Here is a 12,198-nt window from a genome sequence, read left to right as displayed (position 1 = left end):
CTGGGTTCTCTCTGGCTCAGGGAGGGGAGCGGGGTCTAGTGGTTAGAGTGTTGTGTGTGTGTGTGTGGGGGGGGGACTGGAAGCCAGGACTCCTGGGTTCTCTCCGGCTCAGGGAGGGGAGCGGGGTCTAGTGGTTAGAGCGGGGGAGCTGGGAGTCAGGACTCCTGGGTTCTCTCCAGCTCAGGGAGGGGAGCGGAGTCTAGTGGTTAGAGCGGGGGGGCTGGGAGTCAGGACTCCTGGGTTCTCTCTGGCTCAGGGAGGGGAGCGGAGTCTAGTGGTTAGAGCGGGGGGGGCTGAGAGTCAGGACTCCTGGGTTCTCTCCGGCTCTGGGAGGGGAGCAGGGTCTAGTGGTTAGAGCAGGGGAGCTGGGAGTCAGGACTCCTGGGTTCTCTCCGGCTCTGGGAGGGGAGTGGGGTCGAGTGGTTAAAGCGGGGGGGTGGGGGGGCTGGGAAACCCCCCCCCTCCTCTCTTGTTGTGTATATAGCTGTGGCTCTTAGCCTAGGGCTGGGGCGGGCTGTACGTACGCTGTGGCCGATGTCCCGTAGCTCGGCGCTGTTTTACGTAGGAGTCGATGCTATTTTTTTCCCTCGGAAAGGACAGAATAAACCTGCCCAGGAAGCAGCAGCAGCAGCCCCGGCGCCACCTGAGTCAGTGCTTTGTCTGAGCGCACCAAATACCCAACGCGCCCCACCCCAGAAGTGGCTGCATCCCATCAGCGGGCAACGGGCCCCGTGTTCCCTCTAATTTTTTACGTCAATGTGCAGAATGAATTACACAACTCACGTGGCAGGGGTGGGGCCGAGGGGTTCGGAGTGCATGTGGGGATGCAGGCTCTGGGGATATGGGGCTGAGGGTGTCGGCTCTGGAGTGGGACCAGAGATGAGGGGTTTGGGGTGCAGGCTCTGGGGTGGGGCCAGGGATGAGGGGCTCAGGGCTGGGGTGTGAGGGCTCCGCTGGGGGTGTGGGGTTTGGGGTGCAGGAGGCAGCTCCAGGCTGGGGCAGGGAGAGTGTGAGGGCTCAGGCTGGGGGTGCAGGCTCTAGGGATGAGGAATTTGGGGTGCAGGCTGCCCCAGGGAGAGAGGACTCCCCTCGGCCCTGTCTCACCACAATAGCTTGGGGCCAGGGGAGAGGTGCCTCCCCCGGCCTGCGAGGCCCTTGAGAGCCTGCTGCCCACCCCCGCAGCCTCCAGGGAACGTAGGTCCCTGGCTAAACAGCCCCAGCACCAGGCTGCCGCCGCTGGCAGGAGGCAGTGGGGACAGATGGACGTCAGCTAAGGGCTCAGCAAGGCCCCAGGCCCCGGGGTGCTCACATCCTGGGCTGCATCAACCAGCCCCCCCGCCCCCGCAGCTCAGTGTAATAGAACCTAAGAGTCCTGGCTCCCAGCCACCCCCCTGCTGTAGCCACAAGACCCCACTCCCCTCCCAGAGCCAGGCTAGAACCGAAGAGTCTCAGCTCCCAGCTCTAACCCCTGGGACCCACTCCCCTCCCAGAGCCGGGGACAGAACCCAGGAGTCCTGCTTCCTAACCCTCTGCTCTAACCACTGGGACCCACTCCCCTCCCCAAGGACAGAACCCAGGAGTCCTGCTTCCTAACCCTCTGCTCTAACCACTGGGACCCAGTCCCCTTCTAGAGCCAGGATATGGGACCCACTCCCCTCCTAGAGCTGGGGACAGAACCCAAGAGTCCTGGCTCCCAGCCCCCCTGCTCTAACCACTGGGACCCACTCCCCTCCCAGAGCCTGGGACAGAACCCAGGAGTCCTGGTTCCCAGCCCCAAACAGGGTTTAAGGTGCTGCTGGTTCCAGACCGGTTTGGTGCCCTCTCCGCTAGCTGTCCTGGGTGTTTAATGCCCTGAGTGGATACCCCCCTGACCCCCCCAGACACCTGGCACCCCCCTGGTTGTACTCAAGACTGTAGTGTTTTAATTCCATTGAAAGTTGCATCCATTAAATCCTTAAATAATAATTACAAAAACCTGAACCCGCCCTGGAGCGGGCACCGGGCTGGCGCCGGTTCCCCTCTGTCCACACCAGCGCCCGGGGTGGGGTGAAATCCCCCTGCGCCGGGAGGAGGCAGCAAGTCCAGGGGTCCCAGGCATGGGAGGAGATGGGTCCCGCTGGCTTGGTCCTGTTGCCACGCGGTTGCTGACGAGCCGGGGGGCTCTCCCAGGCCACCCCGCGATGGCTGAGCCGGAAAGGTGGTGGTGGGGAGGGGGCACAGAGATTGGTCCCGGTGGGGCAGCCCCACATCTGCTCCCGGTGGCGACGGCAGAAGAGTAATCAGAAGGACGAGATTCCACAGCAGGCGAAAGCAAATGGCTTTCGACTTTGGAGGGGGTGCTCCCCATACGCCCCCCGGCTGTAGTGTACGTTCCTGGAGCCCAGGAGGGGTGCATGAAAATGGGGGGGGGGGGGGCCTCTGGATGGATCCCAAGCTCTAGGACCAATAGTGTGTACTTGGAGGGGGGGGTCTACCCCCTGTGGGAAGATTTAAAAATTAGCTGGTGAGGGGCAGGCCAGGGGGCTGGCTAAAATCCCCCCTCCCTGGCTGCCCCGAGGAGGGAAGAACTCCCGTTCTCCCTGCTGGCTGCCAGGGGGCACTGCAGAGGGCCAGCTGGCATTGCCGGGGGGGGGGCAATGCCACCTGGGAATGCCCCCCCCCCATGCCTGGTGCTGCTGGAATTGTGGGGGGGAGGGAGACCCCAAAGGCAGCAGCGCAGCTGCCCCAGTGCACCCTGGGACGCTGCTAGCTCCTGGTGCCCAGCGCCATGGTGGGAGCACAGCATTGTGGGTAAATTCCCAGCCAGCTGGAAGGGGAGGGGAGGGGCGGTTGTCTCAGGGGTTGCCAGGTAAGAGCTTATTGCACCTCGGGGCTGATTAGTGTAGACAGGAGCCTGGTGTCAGCCACTGAAAATCCAGAGACCCGTGAAGGAAAGTGCTGAAGATATGGAGTCAGGGCCTGGGTCAATACGGAGTCACTCCTGTTTGGAATGTGGGGAGGGCCGGATTCTAATCTCAGTTCCCCCAAGGTCGATCCAGAGTCACTCCTGTTTGCAATGTGGGCAGGTTTGGATTCTGATCTCTGCTCCCCCAGGGTCAATCTGGAGTCACTCCTGATCAGAATCTGGTGCAAGGTCCTGAGCCGATGGCATGGCAGAGGCCCCAGGCCGCAGCCCCCACAGGCGGGGAGGGGCTTGCTGGCCCATGGTACCCAATGGCTCCTGGAGAGGGACTGTATCCCAAGTAGTGTGACTGGGAGGATGTCGGAAGACAGATCAGGGTACACACAGATGCTGGGGGAGGGGAAGTCAGTGATGCTCTGTCCATCTGTCTGTCCGTGGCTGGCCCCCCCGGCCCAGGGGGGTGTCAGTTTCAGCGGAGCCGAGGGAGGTGGGTTGGGGGGGGCACAGAAAGGCAGCCTGGCAGCTGGCCTGGCTCACGCCTGCTCCTGTTTCTTCTTGACCGAGATGCGCTTCTTGCGAGCGGCTAGCATCTCGTAGAAGGGGTCCACGCTGACAGCAGCCCTGGGGGGAGCGGGAGGTTAGGGGGGCCAGGGGATCTTGCTGCAGCCAAGAGCCCTGGCCTTGGGGCAGTCACCCCCATGGGGGCCCCACGGCCTGTCCACCATTGCTGGGAATGCCCCTGCCCCCACATGCCCCCCCAATGGGGTGGATCAGACCTTCCCCCCCCCCCCCAGCTCCCTAAATCTGTTCTCTCCTTCCCCATCATGAGCTGGAACCATCCACCCGCAATACCCTGGGAGGGGGCTGGGAGCCAGGACGCCTGGGTTCTATCCCCAGCTCTGGGAGGGGGATGGGGAAGGTGGGGGTGCTCCTCACTTGATGGATTTGATCCACTCGTCCTTCTCCTCCTGCGTGGGGGCCGAGATGCGATAGACCATGTGGTTCCCTTCCACCACCCGCCCGTCGGCCTCCGTCTTGCAGGCCTTGATCAGCTGGCCCTTGTTGTTGGGAATGTAGAGCTCAAAGCAGTTCTGGGGGAGGGGGGAGAGACAGAATCAGCCACGGGCTTAGGCTGCGTCAATTCCCGCCCCCCGCCCCAAGTGACGGGCTCAGGCTCTCAGCAGACTCAGGCTCCGTCGGTCACACCCAGGGCTGATTCCCCCGATCCTGCAGCGATGGGCTCAGGCTCTCGGCAAACTCAGGCAACGTCAAGTCATTTGTGCTCGAAATGAAAGCTCAGAGCTGAGAGCACAATGCTGTGCAGAAGAGTGTAGCCTGAGCTACAAGGGTCAAATGCTGCAGGAATGGATGGAGGAAAGGAGGGGTATGTGGATGGATGCGGGGGGTGCAAGCATGGAGGGAGGGAGGGAGGAATGGGCGTGCGCAGATGGAGGGATAGAGGGAAGGTGCGTGGATGGATGGATGGATGGATGGGTGTGTGTGGATAGATGGAGGAAAGGTGCGTGGATGGATGAATTGATGGAGGGAAGAAAGATGCGTGGATGGATGGATGGAGGGAGGGAGGAAAGGTGCGTGGATGGAGGGAGGGGTGGGGGGTGAGCAGAGGGATAGACAAGAGGAGGAGGAGGAGGAAGGCCATGAAGGAGAGGATAAGGACAGGCTGAAGAAGGACAGACAAGGCCCACGGTGACCGTCGGGGGCGAGAAGGCCCAGAGGGGTAGGGGGTGCTGCCCTCACCGGCTTGCGGGGGTCCTCCACCTCCCGGATGCTCAGGTTCTCCAGTGGGATGATCCCCCGCGGCTCCTTGTCCTGAGTGGGGAACAAAGCCGGAGTCAGGGGAGACGCGGCTCGGCCTGCAGGACTCCCTGCCGCTGGCTACGGGGCTAAGTGGGGAGAGCCAGGGAGCCCCGGGCCCAGGAGGGCGAGCGGCAGGACCCCCTGGGTTCCTGCAGGGGCTGTCTGTGGAGCCCAGCCCGACCCCTGAGTGACTGGGGCAGGGGGCTCACCCAAGGGGCAGGCGATTCCATGACTGACCACTAGGGGGAGCACTTGGGTCCACCTCTGAAGCAGATGGTGCTGGGCAGGCCCAGGGTAGACGGGCCTGGGGGCGGATCCGGGGCTGCTCCGGGGGGCTGGGGGGGCTCACCGTGGTGTACTCGAAGTAGTACAGGCAGTTGTCAGTCAGAATGAACCAGCGTCTTTTCCACGTTTTCACGCGCCCGCCTGCAGGGGAAGCAGAAATTGGGGGCTCAGTGATGGGGGCAGCTATTGACCCTGTTGGGCCGGTCCACCCAGGGGCCGTGTGAGAAGAGGACCAGGCCTGCCCCAGGGCATGCTGGGATAGACACGGCACCCTGGCCCGGGCACATGGGGGGGGGGGTCAATTTCAGGCATAAGACCCCACGCAGCTGCCCTGCCATGGCACTGCCGCAGGGCGGGGGGGTGGGGCCTGACAAACTGGTGTTACTGGCAGAACTCTCCTCCCAGAGCTGGGGAGAGAACCCAGGAGTCCGGGCTCCCTGCCCTAACCACTAGACCCCTATCCCTGGCTCTGGGAGGAGAGTGAACCCAGGAGTCCTGGTTCCCAGCTGCCCCTGCTCTAACCACCAGGTCCCATGGGGGGGGACCCCGTGTGGCACGACTGTCCCTGAGACAATCCCTGATGCGGGACCTTTAAAACTTGTGTGGAGATTCTGGGGTGCTTCCGGCAACACCCCTTCCCTCAAGGGGCCAGGCCTCCCCTCCCCCTCCCCCTCCCCCCCGTGGCCAGCTCCAATGCTCCGGGGGTCTGGTGTCGGGCTCGGGGCAAATCTCTACTGTGTTGATGTGGATGTAATGGGGCGAGGCGCTATTTGGGTCCCCACCCCCCATTCCAGCAGCAGCTTCCCCCTCCGTTACCTACCTCCTGGGGAGGAACGGTGAGACCCGAGCGCAAGTGGCATCAGCGGCGTGGGGGTGGGGGGGGGCCGTGGGGGGCAGGAGTGGGGAGGGAGGGGAGGAAAACGGGGGAGGGAGAGAAAGAAAGAGGGGAGCGGGGGGAAGAGAAGAGAGAAGAGAGAGAAAGAGGAAAAATCAGTTATATCAACGTGAGGAGGAAAAACACGGTCAAATCACACCCCTGCCGCAGGGATCAGCGCGGGGGGGTGGGGAGGGAATCTTGGGGAGGGAATGTCCTTTTTGCTGCGGGGTGGGGTGGGGTGGGGGGTGTCACAGAGGTTTGATACACAGAGCGAGGGATGGGGGTGGCTCTGTCCGGCTTTTCCCTGTGAGCGACCTCACCCATCGTCCTCCATGACCATTCCCTGCCCCGGGGGCTGGGGAGAAGATTAAATAGAACCCAGGAGTCCTGGCACCTGGCATCCACCTCTAATCACTAGCCCCCACTCCTCCCCCCAGAGTCATGATGGAACCCAGGCGTCCTGATTCCCAGCTCCCATCCCGGCTCTTGGGAGCTGATCCCTGCTCACCCCCCGACCCCCAATCTGTGCCTTCCCTAGAGGCAGCAATGGGGTCAGGCCCCAAACAAGGTCAGTACCCACCTCCCTTCCCCATCACCCCCGCACAGATCCCTCCGCCTACCTCCCCCCCCAGCGACTTAGGACCCTCCCAGCCTCCTGAACACCCCCACCCAGCTTTCTCCACCTCCCCCCTACCCACCTGTGACCCCAAACCCCAATCCCCCCAAATCCAGCCTGTGTCTCTGACTGAGCTACCGTGGGGGTCTGCGCGACCCCCATCCTGACCCCTCATGGCCCCGCTAGTCGGGGGCACCTGCCTCGAAACTGGGGGTGCTGCGAAATGCCTTTGGGGTGGGGGCTCATATTGGGGGGGAGGAGCTCCCCCTACAGCTGTGTAACCCCCACCCCAGGACGCTCAACCTTGGGGGGGGGGGGGGAGGGGCAGTGCCCTCAAAGCCCCCGTGGGGAAGGAATCAGAAGCGGACCCAGGTGACTTGGGGGAGGCCCAGAGCGCGGGGCAGGGAGAGACGCAGACAGGGGCCAACTGAAGGCTGGAGGTGGGGGGACGGACCCAGGAGTCCTGGCCGAGGCCGGGGTGTCCCAGGAGCCCTAGCCGGGGTGGAGGGGGGGGCACAGACATGGACCCAGGAGCACTAGCCGAGACCGGGGGGAGGGGGAGGCGGGGGGGGATCCTAGCTGAGGCCAGGGGGTAGGGGGATGGACGGACCCAGGCATCCTAGCCGAGGCCGGGGGCTGGGTTGGGGGTACGGACCCAGGCGTCCTAGCCGGGGCTGGGCAGGGGGGAGTTTTCCTGCAGGTACGGAAGGAAGGTCGGTGCTTTGAGGACACAGTGGGGGTCGGTGGGACACAGAGAGAGGAGAGCGCAGAGGCATGCAGAGATCGCGGGGGTGGGGATTGGGGGGCATGGGGGTTCGGGGGGTCCCGCTCTCACCTAGCTTGAGCAGCCAGCCCTCCCGGTCCGGGTTGAAGAACGTGTGGGTCAGGTCATTCCCGTCATCCTCCGGGATCTTGAACGGCTCGTTCCGGATGCTGTCGTACAGGTTCTGGAGATGAGGGGCGGAGTCACAACGAGGCCACGCCCCACTCAAGGGGTGGGGTCAAAATAAGGCCACGCCCCCAATGACAAGAGTCAGAGACCACAGCCCTTTTCCTGAAGGGTGGAGTCAGACACAAGCCACACCCCCTCCTCACCAGCAGGCCAGACCCATGGGCCCATGGACCCCAGTATCCCGCCCTGCCCCCCAGATCAGACCCCCGCCCTCACCCGCAGCAGCTCCTCGGGCAGGTCGCCTCCGTCGTTGATGCCCCGGTTCATGTTGATGAATCTCTCCACAGTGGGTTTGTCCCGCACGTTGGGGTTGTGGAGACTGGTGTTCAGCATGATGACAGCGAAGGAGAGCACGTAGCAGGTGTCTGGGGGAGGAAGGGAGGGAGGCCGGTAGGAAGAACACCCCCAATAGACGCCACCCCCATCCCAGAGCCGGGAGAGAACCCAGGTGTCCTGGCTCCCAGCCTCCCCTGCTCTAACCACTATGCCCCGCTCCCCTCCCCGAGCCGTGGATAGAATCCAGGCGTCCGGGCCCGGTGGTACCTGTGGACTGGAAGACGCCGGGGTTGCAGAGACAGTAACGCTGGGCAAAGGCCTCCATCATGCGGTCGATCTTCTGGGCCTCCCCGGGCAGGCGGAAGCTCCATAGGAACTGCCTGGGGAGACCGGGGAGGGGCGGGGAGAGTAAGTAGGGGCCCCCTGAGCACCCTCTGCCCCCAAACCTTCCCACCCTCCCCCTCCACATCCCCCTCCCCGAGCCCCCCGATCCCCATCTCTGCCCCCAAACCTTCCCACCCTCCCCCCTCCCCCAGCCCCCCCGATCCCCCTCTGCCCCCCAAACCTTCCCACCCTCCCCCTCCACATCCCCCTCCCCCAGCCCACCAATCCCCCTCTGCCCCCAAACCTTCCCACCCTCCCCCTCCACATCCCCCTCCCCCAGCCCACCAATCCCCCTCTGCCCCCAAACCTTCCCACCCTCCCCCTCCACATCCCCCTCCCCGAGCCCCCCGATCCCCATCTGCCCCCAAACCTTCCCACCCTCCCCCAGCCCCATCTGCCCACAAACCTTCCCACCCTCCCCCTCCACATCCCCTCCCCCAGGCCCCCCCTCTACCCCCAAACCTTCCCACCTTCCCCCTCCACATCCCCCTCCCCCAGCCCCCCCGATCCCCATCTGCCCCCAAACCTTCCCACCCTCCCCCAGCCCCATCTGCCCACAAACCTTCCCACCCTCCCCCTCCACATCCCCCTCCCCCAGCCCACCAATCCCCCTCTGCCCCCAAACCTTCCCACCCTCCACCTCCATATCCCCTCCCCCAGGCCCCCCTCTACCCCCAAACCTTCCCACCTTCCCCCTCCACATCCCCCTCCCCCAGCCCCCCCGATCCCCATCTGCCCCCAAACCTTCCCACCCTCCCCCTCCACATCCCCCTCCCCCAGCCCACCAATCCCCCTCTGCCCCCAAACCTTCCCACCCTCCCCCTCCACATCCCCCTCCCCGAGCCCCCCGATCCCCATCTGCCCCCCAAACCTTCCCACCCTCCCCCAGCCCCATCTGCCCACAAACCTTCCCACCCTCCCCCTCCACATCCCCCTCCCCCAGCCCACCAATCCCCCTCTGCCCCCAAACCTTCCCACCCTCCCCCTCCACATCCCCCTCCCCGAGCCCCCCGATCCCCATCTGCCCCCAAACCTTCCCACCCTCCCCCAGCCCCATCTGCCCACAAACCTTCCCACCCTCCCCCTCCACATCCCCTCCCCCAGGCCCCCCTCTACCCCCAAACCTTCCCACCTTCCCCCTCCACATCCCCCTCCCCCAGCCCCCCCGATCCCCATCTGCCCCCAAACCTTCCCACCCTCCCCCAGCCCCATCTGCCCCCAAACCTTCCCACCCTCCCCCTCCACATCCCCCTCCCCCAGCCCACCAATCCCCCTCTGCCCCCAAACCTTCCCACCCTCCACCTCCATATCCCCTCCCCCAGGCCCCCCTCTACCCCCCAAACCTTCCCACCTTCCCCCTCCACATCCCCCTCCCCCAGCCCCCCCGATCCCCATCTGCCCCCAAACCTTCCCACCCTCCCCCTCCACATCCCCCTCCCCCAGCCCACCAATCCCCCTCTGCCCCCAAACCTTCCCACCCTCCCCCTCCACATCCCCCTCCCCGAGCCCCCCGATCCCCATCTGCCCCCCAAACCTTCCCACCCTCCACCTCCATATCCCCCTCCCCCAGCCCACCGATCCCCCTCTGCCCCCCAAACCTTCCCACCCTCCCCCTCCACATCCCCCTCCCCGAGCCCCCCGATCCCCATCTGCCCCCCAAACCTTCCCACCCTCCACCTCCATATCCCCTCCCCCAGTCCCCCCTCTGCCCCCCAAACCTTCCCACCCTCCCCCAGCCCCATCTGCCCACAAACCTTCCCACCCTCCCCCTCCACATCCCCTTCTCCCAGCCCACCAATCCCCCTCTGCCCCCAAACCTTCCCACCCTCCCCCTCCCCGAGCCCCCCGATCCCCATCTGCCCCCCAAACCTTCCCACCCTCCACCTCCATATCCCCTCCCCCAGTCTCCCCTCTGCCCCCCAAACCTTCCCACCCTCCACCTCCATATCCCCTCCCCCAGTTCCCCCTCTGCCCCCCAAACCTTCCCACCCTCCACCTCCATATCCCCTCCCCCAGGCCCCCCTCTACCCCCAAACCTTCCCACCCTCCCCCTCCACATCCCCCTCCCCCAGCCCACCAATCCCCATCTGCCCCCAAACCTTCCCACCCTCCCCCTCCACATCCCCCTCCTCCAGCCCATCGATCCCCCTCTGCCCCCAAACCTTCCCACCCTCCCCCCTCCCCCAGCCCACCAATCCCCATCTGCCCCCCAAACCTTCCCACCCTCCCCCTCCACATCCCCCTCCTCCAGCCCATCGATCCCCCTCTGCCCCCCAAACCTTCCCACCCTCCCCCTCCACATCCCCCTCCTCCAGCCCATCGATCCCCCTCTGCCCCCAAACCTTCCCACCCTCCCCCTCCACATCCCCCTCCCCCAGCCCACCAATCCCCCTCTGCCCCCCAAACCTTCCCACCCTCCCCCTCCCTGAGCCCCCCGATCCCCATCTGCCCCCCAAACCTTCCCACCCTCCACCTCCATATCCCCTCCCCCAGTCCCCCCCTCTGCCCCCCAAACCTTCCCACCCTCCACCTCCATATCCCCTCCCCCAGGCCCCCCTCTGCCCCCAAACCTTCCCACCCTCCCCTTCCCCCAGCCCCCCCCCACCACCCAAACCTTCCCACCCTCCACATCTCTCAAGCCCCCCCAATTGCCCTGTGCCACCCAAACCTTCCCATCCTCCCCCACCACATCCCTCCCCGCTCACCGCAGCGCCTGCACCAGGTTGAGGTCAGTGAACTCGTGCAGGTCGACGAAGGCGTGCAGCACTGCGATGTTGAAGTCCTCCCTGTGGGGGGTGAGGGGTTGGTGGTGTCAGAGCTGAAATACACCCCCTCCCCATCTGTTTCCCCCCCCCCCCCCCCCCAATCAGACAGAACTTCCAGAGCTCCCCTCCCTGTCAGAGCCCAACGGCCGCGCCCCTCCACACAGGCCCCCCTCCCCTCTCCCCCAGCTCACCCCCGATGGCCCCACCCCTCTCCCCCAGCTAGTCCCAGATGACCCCACCCCCTCCCCCAGGTAGTCCCCGATGGCCCCGTCCCCTCACCTCTCCCCCAGGTAGTCCCCGATGGCCCCGTCCCCTCACCTCTCCCCCAGGTAGTCCCCGATGGCCGTCTTGTTGAGCCCCTCCCCCTTGTAGAGGAACCGGGCGATCTCCTCAGGCGTGTTGTGCAGCAGCTCGTTCTCCACCAGGAACTGGATGCCCTGTGCCGAAGACAGAACGGAGTCAGGCACCCGGGACCCGACCGCACCCCGCTTGGCTCCCAGGCCCCTGCCCCAGGCGTCACCTCCCCCTTCCACCGGGGAAACTGAGGCACACACTGGGACTGGAGATAGAACCCAGGCGTCCTGGCTCCTAGCCCCCCCCCCCCCAACTCTAACCACTCGCCCCCACTCCCCTCCCAGAGCTGGGGAGACAACCCAGGCGTCCTGGCTCCCAGCCCCCTCCCCTCTTACCTTTTTAGGATCCATGTTGAATTTCTTGCGGCCCATCCCTATCTTCCGGTTCCTCTGAAGGGTTTTGCTGCGGGTGGGATGGAGAAAAACCTCAAGATTCAGCACTGGGAACAGCCCCAACAGCATCCAAGCCTATGGTGGGGCAGGGGCTGGGTATACGGGGACCCCTCACCCAGTGCTGGGGAACGGCCCTTCTGGGGATCAGCACGTTCGTTACCTGCCCTCATTTGCCTCCAGACCCTCCACCTCGTTCATGGCCTCGCTCAGCTCATCCCGCAGCCGCTGGATTTCCACCAGCAGCTCTTGTTTCCGCCGCCGGATGTTCTCCAGCTCCAGCCGCTCCTCGGGGGTCAGGTCCGGGGGCACTGGGATGGAGACCAGAGGTTAGCCTGATGCAGGAAACCCCTGCTCCAGGAGCGAGGGAGGAAGTGGGGCGCATGTGAGTGTTTCTTGACTTTTGCGTGACACCTGCAGGGGTAGGTGGGCACAGGGGCTGTTTATACAGGGATCCCCTGCCCAGTGCAGAGACGCAGCTGCCATAGGGGGCAGATGGGGGGCATGGCCAGGGTGCCTTGCACTGTAGCTATGTCCTGCCCCTGCAGGGCCCATAGGGAGCAGTATGGTTAGACCAGCG

The 12,198-nt window shown here is 65.0% G+C and overlaps 1 protein-coding gene across 1 annotated transcript; it reads right to left on the bottom strand.

The window, feature by feature from the left end:
- Nucleotides 1-1,899: 1,899 nt before the first annotated feature.
- On the bottom strand, nt 1,900-12,198 carry LOC135976170 (cytohesin-2-like). The gene is made up of 11 exons (XM_065570788.1): nt 11,782-12,198; nt 11,565-11,631; nt 11,194-11,312; nt 10,816-10,896; nt 7,994-8,106; nt 7,667-7,815; nt 7,334-7,445; nt 5,070-5,146; nt 4,661-4,732; nt 3,839-3,993; nt 1,900-3,523 (listed from the first exon to the last, which is right to left on the bottom strand). The coding sequence occupies exons 1-11, from the start codon at nt 11,817-11,819 to the stop codon at nt 3,436-3,438; spliced, it is 1,071 nt and encodes a 356-aa protein (XP_065426860.1). The 5' UTR covers nt 11,820-12,198; the 3' UTR covers nt 1,900-3,435.

This window comes from Chrysemys picta, chromosome 17 (genome assembly GCF_011386835.1).
Source record: "Chrysemys picta bellii isolate R12L10 chromosome 17, ASM1138683v2, whole genome shotgun sequence".
In the NCBI taxonomy this organism is placed as follows: domain Eukaryota; kingdom Metazoa; phylum Chordata; order Testudines; family Emydidae; genus Chrysemys; species Chrysemys picta.
This window is presented reverse-complemented; position numbering and strand designations above follow the sequence as displayed.

What these genes read in the sequence shown, in the direction of transcription:
- LOC135976170 (XM_065570788.1), bottom strand. Translation starts at nt 11,819, where the DNA reads ATGAACGAGGTGGAGGGTCTGGAGGCAAATGAGGGCAG. An exon ending in TGCCCGAGGAGCTGCTGCGG is followed by an intron (nt 7,446 to 7,666) that starts GTGAGGGCGGGG and finishes CCTCATCTCCAG; the next exon opens with AACCTGTACGACAGCATCCG. An exon ending in GAGTGGATCAAATCCATCAA is followed by an intron (nt 3,524 to 3,838) that starts GTGAGGAGCACC and finishes CGCTCCCCCCAG; the next exon opens with GGCTGCTGTCAGCGTGGACC.